A 19,344-nucleotide genomic window follows, 5' to 3' on the forward strand; every position below is an offset into this window, starting at 1 on the left:
GACACATGTCATTTCGGTAACATAGACCATCCATTCCAATGGTTCTTTTACAGCTCCCAATTTCTATCACCCTGGACATGCAAGAATGTTTCCTCCAATGTATTTTCTAATTTGGCTATAGTAATTTTAAAAATCACAAGCAACAGGGCTTTGTGCCTCGTTTAGAGAATGGAATAAATGGCCCTACAATAGCATAAGGTCTTTTTCTCTTTTGATAAGGTTGAGTTTGGAGTCTGTTACATGTTGGTTTTGTGTGATGGCTTGTATCATAAACAGGAAACAGCCTCTTTTTTGATTAGCAGCTTTAATATTTTAATCACATGGGTTTTCATTTTTCTTATCTGCTATAAGACTTTTTATCAGAAAGCTTGAAGTGGTTAGTGACAACTCTATCGTTGGTGTTTTATATAATTTCATTTTAAAAAACTTTTTAATATTAGCACTTGGAGGAACCTGGAAAATTCCCCAGCCCTTTGCTTGCAAAATTAGGTCTTTTTAGTAGTTTTGACAATAACTATCTGCTGTACTCTGCCTTTTGTCAACTGCTGCATCCTCCTCCTCTTCCTTCTTCTCAGACTTCTCTGCTGTTGCCCCTGCTACCTCAAGCAGATCCTGAAATGCTGGCAATATCTGTAGATATGTCTGCTCCACTTCTTTGTTCTGCTGGTCTGCCTGGTTCAGAGTTGGACTTAACCATTACACTGAATAGTCCTGTGTTGCTGTTCACAGATATCCCGGAATGGAATCAGGAGCCACAAGCATTCTGTCCAGTTCATTATGAAGGGGGCAAAATGTTTACCAAGACCCAGATGTTCTATTGCTGTCCCTTGTCTTATTATACCGGATCTTCATTCCCATTTTCTTGTCAGGGCTCTGTGTTCTTCTTTGAGTTACACCCCATCTTGACCAGTCACTTTGGCATCTAGTCATATCTGTTATGAATGACAAAGTTCATTTGGCCAAACATCCATAGATTTGGCCACATTAGGCTTCAGACCAGTTGGCAGCACTATGACACAAGCCACTGACAAGTAAGCTGAATAAATCAAAGAAGAAATTGCTGTGAAAATAGCATGCAACTCAGCTTTACTGTTTGTAATACACAGTATTTGCATAGGAATCCATCTTCCAACCAAGTCAACTCCTGTGTACGAAGTGCAGGAAGTAGACCGGGCAGATGACCTAATAAGGAATTATTGGTGCAGGTGGGATGGTCCTGGAAGCCCCAGGAACCTCTGCCCCCACTGGTATAGGTGGAGGAGGTCTTAGTTGTCAGCCATATTCAAAGGGAGTCTAATCCAAACTATGATTGTCATGCCTGTTGGGAGCATTTTGTGTGTGAGATGTACAGCTATGCTAAGGGGACCACATGGTGATTAGCATGCCAAATTTCTGTAGTAGAGACAAAGCTGTTAGGGGGACTGGGCATTTGCTTTACACCTTATCTTATAATTTGCACCTGGGCAAAGTGAAGGTAAATAGCCACCATATCCAAACGATAGTTTTTGACACTCTTGGCGTTTTACATGGCTAGGTGCTGGGGTGCAACAGATCTCCACAAAGCACAGATTGTAGAGGAGTAGTGCAAGAGTGGCTTAAAACTCAGTTTTTCAGTGCCCCTTTTGTTTGGCAGCTCTGTGAAAGGCCACACCCCCCATGCTTGCATTAGGAGGAGTTGAGGGGTAGTCTGGCCACAAAGGGCACAAAACACAACTGCGTGTTGCATGATGTAGGGATGTCTCACTTCAACAGAGAGTCTCCTTTATGCAGGTATAAATTACTGTGGAAGGTGCCAGACAGCGGAGAACTGGCCCATGGTGTGGCAAATGTAATGCCAGTGCCTCCTATTTGCATTACTAGTTTTTAAATACATTGGTTCAGTTTTTTGGTTCTCAGCTGAGATGGTGGGAGAAGGGGAGGCAAAACATTAAAATGTTCCCAAATGGCCAGATCTGCCAGCTTTACAGCTACTTTGTGCTGCTGGAATGAACAGGTGACTGGATCCTTATTAATCATCAGCTAACTGATCCCTCTCTGGAATTATTTTTTTCATGGGTTCCACCCCCACTAAAGAACTCCCTTCTCTTCATAGCTTTTACTCAGAAAACCAAAACAAACCCAAAGAGAATGAGAGGAGAAGGAGCAGTGAATTTGTTTTGTAGATAAACATGTGGTTTCAAGCAACAACTCCTTTGACTCATGATAATGCTCAAACTTTGAGGCGTTTCAACACAAAGGTGGGAAAGGCACTGAGCTAGTGTGAGATACAGTATGTGCAAGCTTGGTTGGAGGCTCTTAATCACCAGTATGTGGTCTCTCTGGAAGAGATACCTGTAGAGTTTGTCCTTATAATACCTTATAATATTTACCCATGATCAGTAGAAAGTTGGCGTTATTGTAGGAAAATATCTATGACCTAAAGGAGGTTAAACTGATAAAATTTCAGTGTTGTGTTTGTTTTTTTTTGTTTCCTACTGATAATGATCACAACTTTAAAAAAATTCATGCTAAAAATAGGAAGTAGCACACGCGGTAGTAAGAATAACGGCCAAATGTGGTCAGCTTCTTGAGGTCTGATTCACATCAACAGCCTTTGTACATTCCCAGAGGCACAAAAGCTACTGACAGAGGAGTAGGATGAAAATTAAAACAAATGACGCAGTAATGACACTATTTCCCAAGTTATTTGTGGTTGATATCTTTGTGTCATGTGTACAAAAGAATTCGGAGTAAGAAATAAATAAAATGACTTGAATTCTGAAAATAAATTTCCCTTATTATTGAAAGAGGATTGAATGCAACAAGAATTCCAGATTAAGTGGGATACTCTCACAGCCTTACCTTTGCAGTCTCTCAGGCTATGTCTACATAACAGCCTAAACTTGAAATAAAGTGCTATTTCAAGGCATCCCTCACTCCTCCTGGGATGATGTGTACAAGGATGTCAAAATAAAGTGCCATTATTTTGAAAAATATTTCCAAACGATGGGCGCGTTGCATAGATATGAGGCAGCTATTTTGGAATACTGCAGTATCCTGAAATAGCTCATGCTGTGAGACGTAACCTCATAGTGTTATTGTAGGGGAGTACTGCAATAACTGTTTTATTTCCACTACAGGAAAATTATGTTCTGAAGTTTAAGCTGCAAATCTGAAACCTGACACACACGCGCGCACACACTTTTTTGCTTTATAGGCAGAAGTTTACTGGAGGGGTGGAGAGGAAAGTCAATTAGTTAAGCTCTCTTTTTTACTCATGGTGTTATTAAAATGATGTGGCTACTGACAAATATTCTCTCACTTGACATGGGTACCATTAAAAGGAATAGAAATCTAGACCTTGATTCTGCAGCATGGGAGCCAAAGTAGTGCAACTTCATGAAAGGAGGCTTATAAATAAATGTAAAATGTATGGAATATTTACATTCCTTTCTGTACAAGGCAAGTTAAACGGAGAAACCAGTTTTAAACTTCTGTACATATGTCTGTCCACACAAGGGACTTCAGCAGTTTAATTAAAGGAGAGCAATTTCATGTGGAGACAAACTTTAATAATGTGCAATTGTTCCCTAAATTCACTACCTCATTAAGAAATTGATCAAGTAATTCAATTGCAGGAAATAATACTTAGTCAAAATATGTAATGTCAGTATAAGTTGCATAGATTCGTAGCAAAACACAGCTCTGTATGCATCAGAAGCTATTAAGGTTATGGTGGTTTTAAGTGCCATGAAAATGGAAGGTGAGTATTGTAGACATTACTGATGTGTTTTAGTGCATTTGTCCTAATCATTGCTTTCATAGTCCAGTAATGGGCTGATCAGCACCTTTTAGTGAGTCCCCATGTTCTAGGAAATCTATAACTTATTTATTTAGCGAATTAGTATGTTTTTTCAAGTACAATCAACTCTTCTAATGCCTATTAGGAGGGATCAAGTCTAAGAGATTACAGCTTGTATTTATGCAAACCAACCACTTACTGGACATTTGGAGACTATGGATAGGGATGCTGCAATAAAGTGTGTGTGTATATGTTGAACAGCACAAGGAACCAGGATTGGTTTTTGTCCCACCCCCTGTTGCTCATGTGTGCCAGAGAACAGTGTGTGACCACTCTAAGGAGAGGGATGATGAAACCTATGTTGGCCAAGGTGGAGAGGACACCTACCTGGGGCAGCAGCAGATGGGGAGCTGTGGGGGGTGGAGCAAGGGGCAGAGGAGCATGAGGCAGAATTATATGGAGAGGAAGCATGGGGGGTGTGCAGTGAAACCCAAGTGGGCTGAGGCAGAGAGGGGTGCCTGCCTCGGGCAGTGGTAAGTTGGGAGCCATGGGGTGGGAGCACAAGTCAGAGTAATATGGGGAGGGGGTACAGGGGATGCAGTGCAAGCCTCATGGGGCCTGGAGCTAGTGCTTTGAGGGGGAAATGCAAGTGTCAAGGAGCCTGAGGGGGCAATACAATGGGGGCTGCACCATAATGGGGAGCAGTGCAGGCATCAAGGGGCCACAGGGTGGTGCAATGAGGGCTGCACTGCAGTGGGGGGAAAACAAACCCCAAAGAGTCTGAAAGGGGGGAAGAACACAGTGTAGTGGGGGATTGCAGTGTAAACCCCAGAATGTCTGTCTGAGAAGGAAGTGCAGAGAAAGTGGGATGGGGTGTGTGTGCAATGCAGCTGGAGGGGAGGGGGATCTAAGAGCGGGAGGGGAGTGCAATGTTTCTCCTTTGGTGGAACTGAAAGGAAATCTCCTTTCCAGACGTTGGACAATAGCGACAGAAGCTGTGAGATCCTGACCTGGTCTCTCTCCCATCACCCCTTGCCCTACTGGGGACCACCCAGTCCCACCCATCACCTCTTTCCTCTGTTCCTGCTTCCTCTATGCAGGGAAAAAAATGTTGGATTGTGATGTTTTCTATGGCCCACTGAAAGAAGGTTGAGGAAAGGGGAGTCTCTAACTGCCATATGGGGGGAGTGACTGCTCTTGGAGCAGCGGAGGGGTTTCACAGTGTTACAATCATATCATAGAATCATGTCATAGAATACGATGCCTGGAAGAGACCTCGGGAGGTCATCTAGGCCAGTCCCCTGCCTAAAGGATGATCAACCCCAAGTAAGTCATCTCAGCCAGGATTTAAAAACCTCTAGTCATGGAGATTCCACCACCTCTCTTGGTAACACATTCCAGTCCTTTACAACCTTCCTGCTGAAATAGTTTTTCCTAATATCCAACCTACACCTCTCCCTCTGTAACTTCAGACCATTGCTCCTTATTCTGCCATCTGTCACCATTACGTACAGTCTCTCTCCATCCTCTTTAGAGCCCCCTTTCAGGAAGTTGAAGGTTGCTATCAAATCGCCCCTCAGTTTTCTCTTCTACAAACTAAATAAGCCCAGATCTCTCAGCCTCTCCTCACAGGTCATGTGCTCCAGCCCCTTAATCATATTCGTTGCCCTCTGCTGAACCCGCTTCAATGCATCCACATCCTTTCTGTACTGGGGGGACCAGAACTGGATGCAATACTCCAGATGTGGCCTTACCAGGGCCAAGTAGAGGGGAATAATAACTTATCTAGATCTGCTGAAAATGCTTCTCCCAATGCACCCCAATATGCCGTTAGCTTTCTTGGCTACACAGGCACACTGTTGACTCATATCCTGCTTCTCATTCACTATAATCCCCAGTTCCTTTTCTGCTGCACTGCTACTTAGCCTGTCAGTCCCCAGCCTGTAACAGTGCCTGGGATTCTTCTGTCCCAAGTGCAGGGCACTCTGCACTGCACCTTGTTGAACCTCATCAAATTTCTTTTGGCCCAATCCTCCAATTTGTCTAGGTCACTCTGGACCCTATCCCTAGCTTCCAATGTATCTACCTGATCTGCTATCTTAGTATCACCTGCAAATTTGCTGAGGTCACAATCCATCCCCTCATCCAGGTCATTAATAAAGATGTTGAACAATACTGGCCCTAGAACCAATTATTGGGGCACTCCACTTGAAACCGACCGCCAACCATTGACCACTACCCATTGGGCCCATCCATCAAGCCAGTTTTCTCTCCATTTTACAGTCCATGTATCCAATCCATACTTCCGTAACTTATGGGCAAGAATGTTGTAGGAGACTGTATCAAAAGCTTTGCTAAAGTCAAGGTATATCACATCCATAGACTTCCCAATGTCCACAGAGCCAGTTACCTCATCATAGAAGCTAATCAGATTGGTCAGGCATGACTTGTCCTTAGTGAAGCCATGTTGACTACTCTTGATCACTTTCCGCTCTTCCAAGTGTTCCAAAATGAATTTCTGGAGGATCCCCTTCATGATTTTCCTGGGGACTGAGGTAAGGCTGACCAGTCTATAGTTCCCTGGATTGTCCTTCTTTCCTTATTTAAAGGTGGGTAGTACATTTGCCTTCTTCCACTCATCCGGGATCTCTCTCCTGAGCCCCATGAGTTTTCAAAGGCAATATTGCATCTACCTTGTACAAAAGTGAGAGGGAAATACATAAAATCAGCCAAAGCATCATTCAAACCTGGTCACAGTGATAGACAAAGCAATGGAAATGTTCTGACTTACACCCTTAGCAACATAACATGGGAACATGGTGAACAGTTTCTCTGTCCTAATATTCATTCTCTGAGTCTGCACAGCTCCAATCCCCTCAGATACTGCTTCTTTAAAATAATTCTTGCTGTTCTTCCTTCCAGCCACAAGTTTCAAAGTGCATTCAGTCATTCATTCATGTTGGTAACTCATGACTTTCCTGTGTAGTAGGTTAATTTTAATTTTTAGAGATGATGAAACTGACAGCATAGGGAGTGCACAGCTAGCCATTGAATGCAGGTATCCTGACACCTGGCTTTGCATGTTCACTGCAAAACTATCCATCCCTTCTTTCTTTGAGATGTTTGTGGCTTTTCCAGTTTGGCTTTTCTCCCTCGTCTGCTTTTATCATTAGTGTTTTCTGTCTCTTTCTTGCATCACTGTTAGGTGTCTTTCTCAAAATTTTATTAATTATTAATAAAATTATAAAACAATGAAATTCATATTAAGGATTAAATCAATTATTAAAATTATTGTATTGTATTAAAATAAGACCTGAAGAAATATTATAATATATACCTAAAACAATCTATAATAAGGAATAATTACAACTTTCCAATAGTAGCACACTTTCTTTGGAGGCCCTAGCAGCTATCAGTTTTCATTTGTGTGGTCCTTGGTAGGCTTTGAGTTTGATATGCCTGCTTTACATGGTCTCTTTGTAGTGACTTCTTCAGATGTCTGCTGGGGGATTGGCGGGCAGGAACTACTAGACCAAGTAGATCCATAGTTTTGTGTGACAGATGCAATACACTGAAAACACAGAATACTCAAAGGTTATTATATTGAGAAATGACAGGTGCTATGGAGACATAGAATATTCAAAGACTGTTGCATCACCTTTGTATATCATATGTATCTTTATAGGCTTGTTTGTAATTGTATTTCTAGGTCAATGGGTGAGCTAAATGGCTCCAAACTGAATTTCACAAAATAAAATCCCTGGAAGTGTCTCTGTATGTAATTAATTAATAATCTCTGTGTATGTAATTAAAAAGGTACTGCAAATTTTCTAATGCAGATAAGTTTGTGGAAGTTTCATGCCCAGAAGAGATATTGCATATACCAGTTTTGTCCTGGTTCTAGAGACCTGGCAGACAAAGAGCTGTAAACTATATAAGTAGACTGTTCTGCTATGGGAACTGACATGAAAATGTGACCAACAGTGACAGGCCATGTGGGAAGTGCTTGAAATACTTTCATATGAGGACTCTGATAAAATTAAAGATGGTTGCCTGCCTGGTAAATTAGATCTGCAAAAAAGCTGTTTATTGTTTCTGTTGTATTTTCTGTGAGATGCTTTTTGTCCTGAATAAATAGTACTTTGATTTATGAAAGCTGGCTGCTCACTGGTTAACTCTGTTATAGCTACTAGAACAGAATGGCAGGTACTGGACTATCATGAGACAGGCTAAGAGAATCACAGTGAATTGCAGGAATCTGCAGCCCAAGCCCCTGCCTGAGCCAAAGTATTGTGGGATCCTGGTCCAGAAAAGTGAAGTCTTGAGATCTGAGAACTAAGCAGGGTGCCCTCAAAGAGGTCATGCATGGGTCAGCGATGTAGTTATGTTTGGAATTGTGACTTATTCAGGGGAGCTGACAGCCTGCAGGGGCTCCTGAGCAAGGGGTGCATGTGTGGGGGTTGGGGGACCGGTGCTTGGCTCCCTGCTTCCAGAAGCATTGGGGCCCTGGCACCTCTCTCAGCCCTCACAGCTGAATGGTGTGCACAGCGCAGTGTTCATCAGGGATTTTGAAGGGCCCAGGGCACCTGCCCTCTTTGCCCCGCATTTTGTTCTACACCTAGTTGATACCTGGGGAATGATCTGGAAATTTTCAAGTGGAATTTCTACCAAGATTTACTTTATAAATATACTGAAAAAATTCTGCTCATTCCTATTATGTAGGTCCAGGCTTCCATCCTCAAAGAAATTAAAAAAAACCAACAAACCCACAAATCCTGAATTTAAGGACTTTTGAACTTTTGCAAAGGGAGAGCTTTGCAGGGTTTGTAAGCTTTGTATTTCACGCTGAGCCTGCTACAAACAATAAACCGATGAAAGCTTGTTTTAGAGAGGGGAAAAATACTTCTGTTGCTTACTTGCCTGAAAGTTTGGGGTACCAACAAACTATTACTTCTAGTTTAAAAAAAGAGAGAGAGTGGCAAATGTACAGTAGACCCCTGACAGACGTCATGACTGCAAATACTGTATGTTCAGGGAAAAGCCTATGGACAGGCAAGATTGTGTCTCATACTTTTGGGCCCTCCGTTTCTAGTAGACGCAATATCATTGACATCATTTGTGCTTAACTGTGAACCAGTCTCAGGCAAAACTTCTCTTGAAATCTGGGGAGGATTTTTATCTGAGTAACAACCATATTAATCAGACTCTGGGCTTTTACTGTAGATGTTAAGTCTATCAGGAAGTTATGACGCAGGTTGTGGGCTGAGTTTGAGGTTTTGGAAACGTTTTCTAAAAGTCGATCTCATTGCCTCTTTTTATTTCCTAAGTGTGAAGCCGTGGTGAAGAGTGGTGGTGTGTGGAGGAATGCAAGCCAAAATGCAGACTCTTGTCAGATGTAATGGGAGGATTTTCCTGGCTGTTTGTGTAATCCTTTTTATGGGATATGCAGCACAAGGTAAAACTGCAAATGGTTGTTTCTTCTCTCAACCTCTTTCTAAACTATGTAGCATAGGTCAAGTAAGTTTCTGTTGATTTTAGAGAATACTTATAGTTGGCCTTGGAGTAGGAATAATAAAACCTACAATATTTTTTGTTAAACTTTCCATCAAGAAAACATTTTGTATCATGCAAATAGAGATAAAATTGCTTTTGGAAGTGGATCTTTTCTGTCCTCCTTATATAGATGTTATGTGTAGTTAGTATTAGAATTTTAATTATAAAAAAATTTAGGTGATAGCAATGGCAAGTTACAGAAGTTCTATATGGATTTCTTAACCAACTCTTTTTGTAATGGCTGAAATATATCAACATCTGCAAATTACTCTGATCATAGCACGATTTTTCATTCAACTGAGTCTGAAATGCATCAATCTTAAATGGATCTACATTTCAGAAACTAAAGGCTTCAAGGAAACCTTCACTGGAGTTGTTTCAATCAACAGTAATGCCAGTAAATCTCCTGCAGATAATAAGTAATGTTACAGAATGTTACTTTATAAAAGCAACTATGGTGCCTAATTTTGTCCTAATTTATACCCATTCAACCTATTGACTTTAGTACTGCTTTTTTGTTTTGATAGTATGTAGACTAATACGGCTCTCTCTCTGTTACTGTTTAGGCTTATAACAGATTGTTGAATGTAAGGTCTTAACAGTTAAGCAAATATTTGAAAAGATTCATATTTCCCATATTATAGTGTCACTTTTTTCATGGGGAAATAGGAACTTTGTGTAAGTACGGGGAAGTTAAGGGTTTTATTCAATACACCAAAAATTACAACATCTTGCACTATAACAGCTAAAGGAAATGTTGATTCACAATGACACAGACATCCTAGACTTATTTCTTATGAGAGACATCTTGTTTTCAAGACATCGGTATATTTCCTGTAGAAGTAGTATCACAGTTATTTTCATGAATTATATATTTACTGGTGTCTCCATTCTAAATATTGTTTTCTTTGGATAATTATTACCTGACTTTTTTTACACACAAATTACTCTGGGTGTAGTACACATTAGTTTTTTATATTTATTATTATAAACTTACGTTACGTTTAATAATATATAAACAGAAGAAATAACAATGAAAAGGAAAGGCTACTATGAGAGAGCTGTGAAATAATGGCTGTCTCTCCAAATATATGTGCGTCAGAAAATTGGAAGAGTGGTGCAGAACAGTACAGTAACAGACAATCTTATAAAGAACTGTAATTATGGAGAGGAGACATTCCCAAAGAATAAAATGAAACTAGATTAAAATACCACATGAAGAAGAACACAACATGAGGCTTCAGATGCAATTAATTAGCTATAGTAAAAGAAAGGATGGAAAGTTTAATCTTAAATGTATTTTGGTGGTTACAAATGGTTGTTTATTTGGTTTTTCTTGTATTATGACCTACCTTTTTTAAGAAAGCTTTTACAACCTTAGATGTGAATGCTGGTTACACATTGTGCGAGGGGAGGAAATGAAATAGCATCTGAAAAATATTTGGTAAACATCTGCAGCAGCTACTTTTCAAGAAGTCAGTAAATATGCAATGGGGTCTATGCTTTTGGGTCTTATTAATGGACAGATCTCATGTGGAGGGTGGGATGAAATTTCCGTGAGGGTCCTTAGTTCTGCAGGGGAGGTAGGTTACCTTTGACAGATTCTGGGGGACCTGCTGGACGGTAGGGCAATCCACAGAAGGATTCTGTGTCTCCATGCCAGCTCTGGCATGGAGGAGCCAAAGTCTGCTTGACATACCTCATAAGATTAGAACCTGGCTTTGCACAATGTTACGTGTCTTTCCATGCTGTGTTCTTTTCACACCTGTCCGTTTAATTCTGAATTCTACGCCTTTTTGTATGAGACATGGAATTTTTTTACTGTTTGGAAGATGTACCCATGTGGATGTAATATGAAATCCAGGAATATTACTTAGTGATAGTGATTCATTTAAAAACGTCTTGCTAGAATTGTTTATGGTTGAGCAATTACTAAATGTATACATATAGTTATAACTGCCAGTTTCCTGATCAGGAGTTCATATAGTAACATGGTGAGTAATATTGATTACATTGATTTGTACTAAGAGTGTACAAATAATTTGAACAGGCATGCCAGTGCAGAAAGCAAGATTCCAGAGAGTAAGATGCAGACCTGACAAGTGGTCTCCTAACTGCATTGAAGAAACAGGACCATTGTTTGAAATATCCGAAGGTGGCGCTAACCGAATCCTTCCTCCCAGGGCTGATCCATTTCTGTAAGTAAATGAATTGTTCCCTCAGTATTTGTGGTTGTCATCAATAAGCTTTCAGTACGCCCAGCTAAGATGTGAACATCTTTGACTTGTAATCTACATAAGAACTGCCATAGTGGGTTGGACCAATGGTCCATTTAACTCAGTATCTTGTCTCCCAAGAGTAGCCAATACCAGAGAGGCCCACCAGTGTGGGGGGAGGGAAGACAAGGGTGGCAACTGCACCGGGGCCTAACATTTCAAAGGGGCCCAGAGTTCCCAGCCACTGCTGCTATTGTAGTAGTGGCAGCAGCTAGAGCCCTGGGCCACTTTGAAACACTGCAGAAATGCCACTGTGCTGCTCCACATGGCTCTGAGGGCTGCAGGGAGGGCCCAACCCTGTGCTCCAGATGGTGCTAATGGCTGACAGCCCTCAGCCCTGCCCCTTCTGCCTGAGGCTCCACCCCTTGTGATGGCATAGAGTGAGGCTCCCTCACACCTGGCCTTGGGGCCCACAGTGGCTGTCAGCCCTACTGATGCCAGATGCTTCAGAGGGAATAAACAAAACAGAAAACCATCAAGTGATCCATCCTCTGTTGTCCACTTCCACCTTCTAGCAAACAAAGGCTAGGGACATTCATAGCATGGGTTTTCATCTTTGCCCCACCTGGCTAAAAGCCACTGATGGGCCTATCCTCTAGGAACATATAGTGCAGTTTTGAACCCTGTTGTGGTTCTGGGTGTCTGTTATACACCTGATTTTCCTTTAGATGCTGAAAGAATATTAGTTTTTAAAAATGATAGTACAATTTTGGCTAAGATTTGGAAGTTTACAATAGACTGGTAAGGATGATGATCCTACTTCACTAAAATCTAAGGAAACAAACTGGTATATTGTACAGAATTTGTCATAGCCAATCAGATCAGTATGCATTAAATCTGGTATTTCATCTCATGCTGTGACAAATCTTCCATGATTCTAAGGAGGGCACAATCCAGCCTCTTGTTGTCTGCAATAAACCCAGCCACTTGTGCAGTACTTTACATGGCAATAGGGAAATATTGTTTTCTGACTTCTTTGGTGATCAGCATACGTTCTTAAGCCTGAATGCTATTATTCAGCTTGTATGGTCAGAAATGTTGTTGGTCGTAACATTTCCCTTTAAAAAAATCCATTGATGATATTTGACCTTCTGGAGGAGTCAGTTCTCAATTTGACTGCATGCTGTATAAAGTATTTCCTTTTATTGACCTAAATTCACCTGCCATTAAGGGTTGGGAACGTGGTTAATCCTGAGAAATGTAAACTTTTTAAGCAATAGATACAAGGATTTTTGGTGCAAAAGGGCACTTTACCAGGAAAGAATGGCTTGTGACTCCAGGGAGAAGTGACTGGCTTGATCTTCTGAGACAAGGCCTGTCTCATCTATTTCCATCTGGGAGCCACTCCTTTTTATTCCCGGGCTGCCTTTAAGCTTCACCATCCCTCTCGGTGCTGCAGAACCTAACTCCAGCTCACACTGAGAAAACTATCAGAATTCTTTCAAAAGATGAGTCTTGGAGCTTCAAATCCTAACTTTTCTAGAAACCAAAAATCATTATTCTAATAGACATTGGATTTACTGCTTATTACAACAATCTGTTACCCACTATCATCTCATTTTGTCCTATGACTATGGGTATCAGTCGTCTCTTACTTTAGCATACATGGCACTTACTCTATCTGCCTGACTTTGTGATAATAGGTATTGATCTGATTTGCTGTGACAAATCCTGCACAATATACCAGTTTATCTCTTTAGCTGTGACACTCAGGATATTTCCCAGATCTGAAGAAGAGTAAAAGATACTACTTCACATTCCTTGGCTACAGTTATACTAGCAAGCTTTGCTGACAAAACCCCAGTTTCATCGACAAAACCGGTGGAATGTTCACACACAAAATGTGTTTTGTCAGTTTGTCAACAAAACTCAGCATTTTCACTGGCAGCATTCTGTCTCACAGCCATGAGGCATAATGTTGCTGTCAACAAATTCTGCTGACAAAAAGTTGTGTGGATGCGCTGGGGGGGTCTTCGCTTGACAGATTGGGCAACCAGAACAATGGGCAGCCTTGTCTTCTGTTCTTCCTTGTGCCTGTTTTGACAAGAGAGCAACCAGAACGTCTGGTTGCCCTGTTGACAGTGAAGCGGTCTTCTGATTGGCTTTTGTGCATGGCTGCACCGTCTACAGAAGTTTTGTCATGAAATCTCATCCAACAGTGACCTCTGTCGACAGAGTGCTGTTGTGTAACTATAGCCCTTGTCTATCACTGAGAAATGGTGCAGTTCAGTATCAGCTGATGGGTGTTAATCAGAATGGGACAATCATCTTTTTCTTATGAGTAAATTTTATTTTGATTCTTCTTGTATATTTCAGGATGAAAATTTTTCAGGAGCAATCTAGTATTTTCCCACTTTCTGGTGAGGAATCTGGATCTGGGGCTGCTGACATACCTGAAATAGAATTGGAATCTGGATCAGGAATTGATTACAATATTTAGGATCCTCTCTTGCCATATTCTGGTTTGATTAAAAAAGAGGAGTTGAAGCAGTCACTGAAAAATGAAGATATCCTGGTGTAAGAAAGAAGACTCTCTCTATCATGAAGATTATTTACAGCACTTCTTCTGTGAAGTGTACCTAAGTCATTAGTCTTAGGACCAACAGTTTTATAAAAATTATAAACACCAACAAAAGTGCCTTTCTAATCTCTATTGCTTTTCTTTGCTAAAATAAAGCTTTATTAAATGTGACCTTACTCCAAATGTGTATGCACATTCTATATCTAAGCTTAGGATGTTTCTGAAATTGTGGGAAAATGCAATCTAAAAGTTTCAAGACAAATGTTAATATAGAAAAGAAAACAATTGGAAGAAATTAGGTGTGTGTTTTCTAGCAGCAATCCAGGAGTCACTGACATACAAAGTAATGTAACTAAAAGTAAACTCCCTCAAACTTTTTCTTTGCTGCCCCTAGATAATTTTCCCCTATAAAGTACTAGTAAGCTTATTTGTTAAATGATTTGCTATTATAAAACATATTCCATATTATACATTAACTAATGCAATGTTACTTTAATAATTTGATTGTTTATAACACTCAGTGGCCCTCAATACTGTATATAATTTTGACTGTACCTATTAGTATAAACAACAGATCCTAGAGGTCAAAGTATCATGATCCCTTTTACATTCCTTTGGTGTTGCTATTATTAAAAGAGGTTAAACAACAACTGCACCTGTTATATTTTAAATTGTTCATTGATTTTTTCCCTTATTTTAATAGAATTACTAAGTAAATGAAAAACTTAATGTAGCCATATTGTTTTTCTTTAAATGCTAGAGTGAATGCTCAAAACTATGGGTAGAAATGAACACTAAACAATTTTGGTTTCTATTATTCATGAATATAGTATCTAAAATACACTAGCTGTGAAAAAGGTTATCATCTGAGGCCCAATAAATCCATAGCTGCAGAAAATGTCAGTTTTGAGGATGTGAGATCTTTACACAGGTTTTGTCAGACTTTAAACTATCACTTAAAATTTTTTTTAAAAATATATTTTTTTAGTTCCTCCAGTTATCACCCACAACTCACAATGCAGTCAATACCAATTTTGGCACTGACTTCATAAGGTGCAGGATTAGTTTTAGAAAGTGTAGGAGCTATTATCTCTGCTGACCAGGAAATATCTGAAGTTGTTTGCCCAAATGCCTTTGTGTGACTCTGCTACTCTAATAGAGAATGTTTTAATATTTCATATGACATAACCCTCCTCCCCAACAGATGCACTTTTCCATCTCTTTTACACACTGGGCTTGTCTACATTACCACCTTTCTTCAAAGGAAGGATGGTAATTAAGGTGTTGGGAGTTTACTAATGAAGTGCTGCCGTGCAAAGGCAGCACTTCATTAAGCAAATTCCCCCTAGCGGCAACTCCCAAGTTTTAAACTTCGAAGTACTGGCACGTGTCTAGCCATGGCTCACCTGCCCGTACTTCGAAGTGCCGGGGCAACTGGGACACACCTAACTTGAGGAGTAAGGGGACTTCGAAGTTGCCCCAGCACTTTGAAGTACTAGCGGGTGAGCTGTTGCCAGACGCATGCTGGTACTTCGAAGTTTAAAACTTCGGCGTCGCCGCCGGGGGGAATTTGCTTAATGAAGTGCTGCCTATGCACGATGGCACTTCATTAGTAAACTCCCAATACCCTAATTACCCTGTTCCTTCGAAGGAAGGTGGTAGTGTAGACAAGCCCACTAAGTTTTCTGGCCATCTTCAGAAAAAAATCAGTAGAATCCTACCATTATTCAGAAGAGGAGGATAAAATCTCATTGTCTACAAGGAAGAATGATGTACTTGGCAGCACTCACAATTGTTAAAATTATTAATAAAATGCCAACAGCGTGGATGATGATTTATAGAACAAGTGTCACCGAATTTTTAGGTGTGTCCCAGGATATGACTTTTAAATAAAATGTGAAAAACCAAAACAAGCTCTCTACTCCAGAAGTACCATTGGAGGTACATTATGGTCTGTTTTTAAACAACAAGCCAGTATAGTTCTACAAGAAGCAATGTGATTGTAATATTGGCTGTATTTACTGGACTGCATCATTCAAAGGGCACAATCCAGCAAATCATTTAACTGCATGAGTAGTTGAAGTCAGTAGAACTACTCATGCTTGAAACGGAGTATGTTTAGGTGCTTTGCTGGATGGTGGCCATAGGGTTTAGCACCTTGTAGAGTTGAGCCCAATGACAGCACACTGTGCAGAAACTGTGTAAATCACATAACATTGCCATCTAGCGCTGCAACAATAGATTTTAACAAGCTAAACTTTCAAATACCCTGCATGTTCCTCATCTAATTATTTGTTGCAAAACTTGGAATAGTAAATAGATCAGTACCATATCTACATAAATGGCACTTTAACCTCTTTCTATAACAGTTTTCATAATTCTGGATGTACTACTTATAGAAGCAATGATTTTCCAACAATTATAGGTGACTTGACTTTTGCAGTTAGTACCACACATTAGCTTTCACCATCGGCTTGTGAAGTTTCAGTACTACTGTTAGATTATTCTTCCTGGCACTCTGTTATAATCTCTACTATTTTTCAGCAGGCTTTTGGTGAAATCACAAATTGAGATCTGAAGTCCTCAGACTATTTAGTGATACATTAACTGCAAGCAAACATTTTATTAGGATTTAGGACTTCTTGGCTCTCAACCCCATGTTAGAGCTTCCAAATCAAACTGTGTCACGATATGGTGCTGCTGCACAGTTGATTAGGCTGGCAGCACTCCCAAAAACTCAGAACAGTTGATTTTTCCACAGTAAAAACTATTTTATTGCATGCACCTATCATAAGTTTAAAAACATGTTTAAATTGAATAGTTAACAATTAGAAAGCAAATCAAAAGTAATGTGCAGCTTGAATAGTTAATGGTTTAATGTTTATCCCAATTTAACAGCCTAATTCTTACCCATACACACTCACCCTCTGGTGCCCAGACCCCCTGTAATGTTGGTTAGTTACTGAGACTAGAGTCCAACATGAATGTCACCCCATTATGCTGAATTGATGGACTCTGACATGTATGGCAAATTGAGGTAATATTTATCATCTTGGCAGGCAGCAGTGATTTTCAGTGATGGTCTCATCCCTCAGTCCAGGTGGCATGCTTGCCCATGACCAATTTTGGAACATCCTGTTTACATCACCCCACTTCTGCTTGCCTCAGTAATGAGTGAACAACAGTGTGTCGTTGGTGTTTGTTTCCTCCTTGTTAACTTTTTCTCTGGGAACTTCTTTCTACATAATTCTGCCTTTTTCAGCTCACACAATTTTGTTCTCCAAGTGTAAACAAGTTCATAATTCAGGGGGGCACTGACTCAGGATGGCCTCTCTTCAGCCCCGTCAGTTCACTCATGCCAACCATCCTACTTTTTACATTTAATAAATGCTTTTGATGATTATCAAGTCCAATATAAATAATTATGTTGGAGGAGCAACTACTGTGCATCTCTCCATTTCATTGGTAAAGAGGACAACTTATAAGCTTTCTCTTTGTGAAACTTTTATGCAGAGTAAGGCAGACTTGGGGTTTTGACCCTCTTTGGGGTTTGCATTCCTAGGTGCTGTCAACAGCCCTCCCAGAGTTTGGGCAGCTGGTAGGTAAAGTGTTTCTGGTGCTCTGTTGATGACCCAACTCCGTGCATTGGGTGGAAGACCAGAGCTTCTGACCCAGCAGGACAGAATTTTCACCTGTCTTTCAATTTTTCTAATACACACTAAATATTCCTGAAAAAATTTAAGCAAAATAAAAAACTCCCAACATAAAGGAACTTGCTTCAAGAAGATTCTGAACAAATCCCATGCTGCTGTTAAGACAAACCAAATAAGTGGGCAAGGAGAGGACTGGGTGGGGGCCAAGACCAGAATCTGAGGGGGCTGAGTGTGGGGTCCCCAAGCTGCCAGTCGTAAGTAAGTAAGAGCTGTACAGGTGCAGGCCTGTGAAGTGATACAGTAGACCATCAGTTCCCAACCTTTTCCAGATGGGGACCCATTTTGACAATTCAGGAAGACTTGGTCACCCAAGGCAATTCAGAAATGGGGGGGGGGGGAAAGAGAGCAGAGCTGCAAGTAGCTAATTTTGTACCTGAGGCAAGAATATAAAATTGTTCCCCTCCTGTTTACATATTCATAAGTTATTTCACAAAAAACAAAAATATATTCATGAAACACTACATTTAGGATAGAGTTGTGGCTGTAGAAAGACATCCCTAAACTGCTCTCCCTGGCTTAAACCCCACAATCAGGGGTTTGGGGAATCACACTCAGGGGCTGAAGGGGGCTAAGGGTGTCTCACCTGTGCTGCAAGGGGCTAGGGGAGTCACACTCAGAGGCTACAAGTCACTCAGGGGCTGAAGGGAGCTAATATCTTACTCAGGGACTAGGAGTCACTCACAGGCTGGAGAGAACTAGGGGAAGCACAAGGAACGCTGTGGCACAGAACACCGTCTGCGGGGACCCTGTCTCCTACAAAGGCTGGAAGCCAGGGAGCTCATCAGCTCTTCTCGCTCTCGCTCTCGCTCTCTCTCAACCTTAGGCCCCGACCATACCTGAGCTGGGTGCTGCTCTTCAGGTATACAGCTCTCTGCCCTGCAGCTGAAATGGTTCTCAATGTAATTGATTGGCTTAACTGCCTGAGGGCTGTTAATCCAATTAAGAAGCTGAGAAACACTTCAGTAGTGTGAATGGCTTAATAGGCAACTGTGGGGCTGCCCAGCTGGTGAAATGTAATCGGGACCCCATGTTTGGGTCCCGACCCATAGGTAGGGAAGCCCTGCAGTAGACAGAAAAGGACCTGACAACCCCAGACCTAGCGGTGACAGCCTAGTAGCGGTCACTCCTAGGTCCCTGGAGGGCAGCATGAGAGCGGCGGTGACGCTCGGCCCCAGGGCTAGGGGAGCAGTGCCAGGCCTTGGGGCACAGGTGGGCAGCCGGGTTGATCCCTCTGCTCCAGGTGTCCATAGTTAGCGCAGGGTAGGCGTAGGCGCAGGCTCGAGCCGCGAGACGTCCCAAGCCTGGCGACCGGCCCTGTCCCGCCGACCAGTCTGGGGCTAGGGAACTGCTCCCCAGCGCCCTCTCTCGGCCCCGAGCGCTCCCTGCAGACACCGAGTCTCCTCGCCCTTCCCCCGAGCGACTAGGGAGAGGCGGTCACGTGACGGGGGCGGGGCGTGACCGTCTCTAGGGTCACATGACGGGGGCGCGGGCTGGGGCCGT

The 19,344-nt window shown here is 41.5% G+C and overlaps 1 protein-coding gene across 1 annotated transcript; it reads left to right on the plus strand.

The window, feature by feature from the left end:
* The first annotated feature begins 8,297 nt into the window (after positions 1–8,297).
* SRGN (serglycin) lies at positions 8,298–14,775 on the plus strand. Its single transcript, XM_074999515.1, has 3 exons — positions 8,298–9,236; positions 11,385–11,532; positions 13,927–14,775. The coding sequence occupies exons 1-3, from the start codon at positions 9,146–9,148 to the stop codon at positions 14,048–14,050; spliced, it is 363 nt and encodes a 120-aa protein (XP_074855616.1). The 5' UTR covers positions 8,298–9,145; the 3' UTR covers positions 14,051–14,775.
* Positions 14,776–19,344: the final 4,569 nt, after the last annotated feature.

This window comes from Carettochelys insculpta, chromosome 7, assembly GCF_033958435.1.
Source record: "Carettochelys insculpta isolate YL-2023 chromosome 7, ASM3395843v1, whole genome shotgun sequence".
Classification (NCBI taxonomy): Eukaryota; Metazoa; Chordata; order Testudines; family Carettochelyidae; genus Carettochelys; species Carettochelys insculpta.

Coding starts and splice junctions, on each gene's coding strand:
- SRGN (XM_074999515.1), top strand. CDS start 9,146: ATGCAAGCCAAAATGCAGACTCTTGTCAGATGTAATGGGAGGATTTTC. Junction 9,237..11,384: donor TATGGGATATGCAGCACAAG/GTAAAACTGCAA, acceptor TAATTTGAACAG/GCATGCCAGTGCAGAAAGCA. Junction 11,533..13,926: donor CCCAGGGCTGATCCATTTCT/GTAAGTAAATGA, acceptor TGTATATTTCAG/GATGAAAATTTTTCAGGAGC.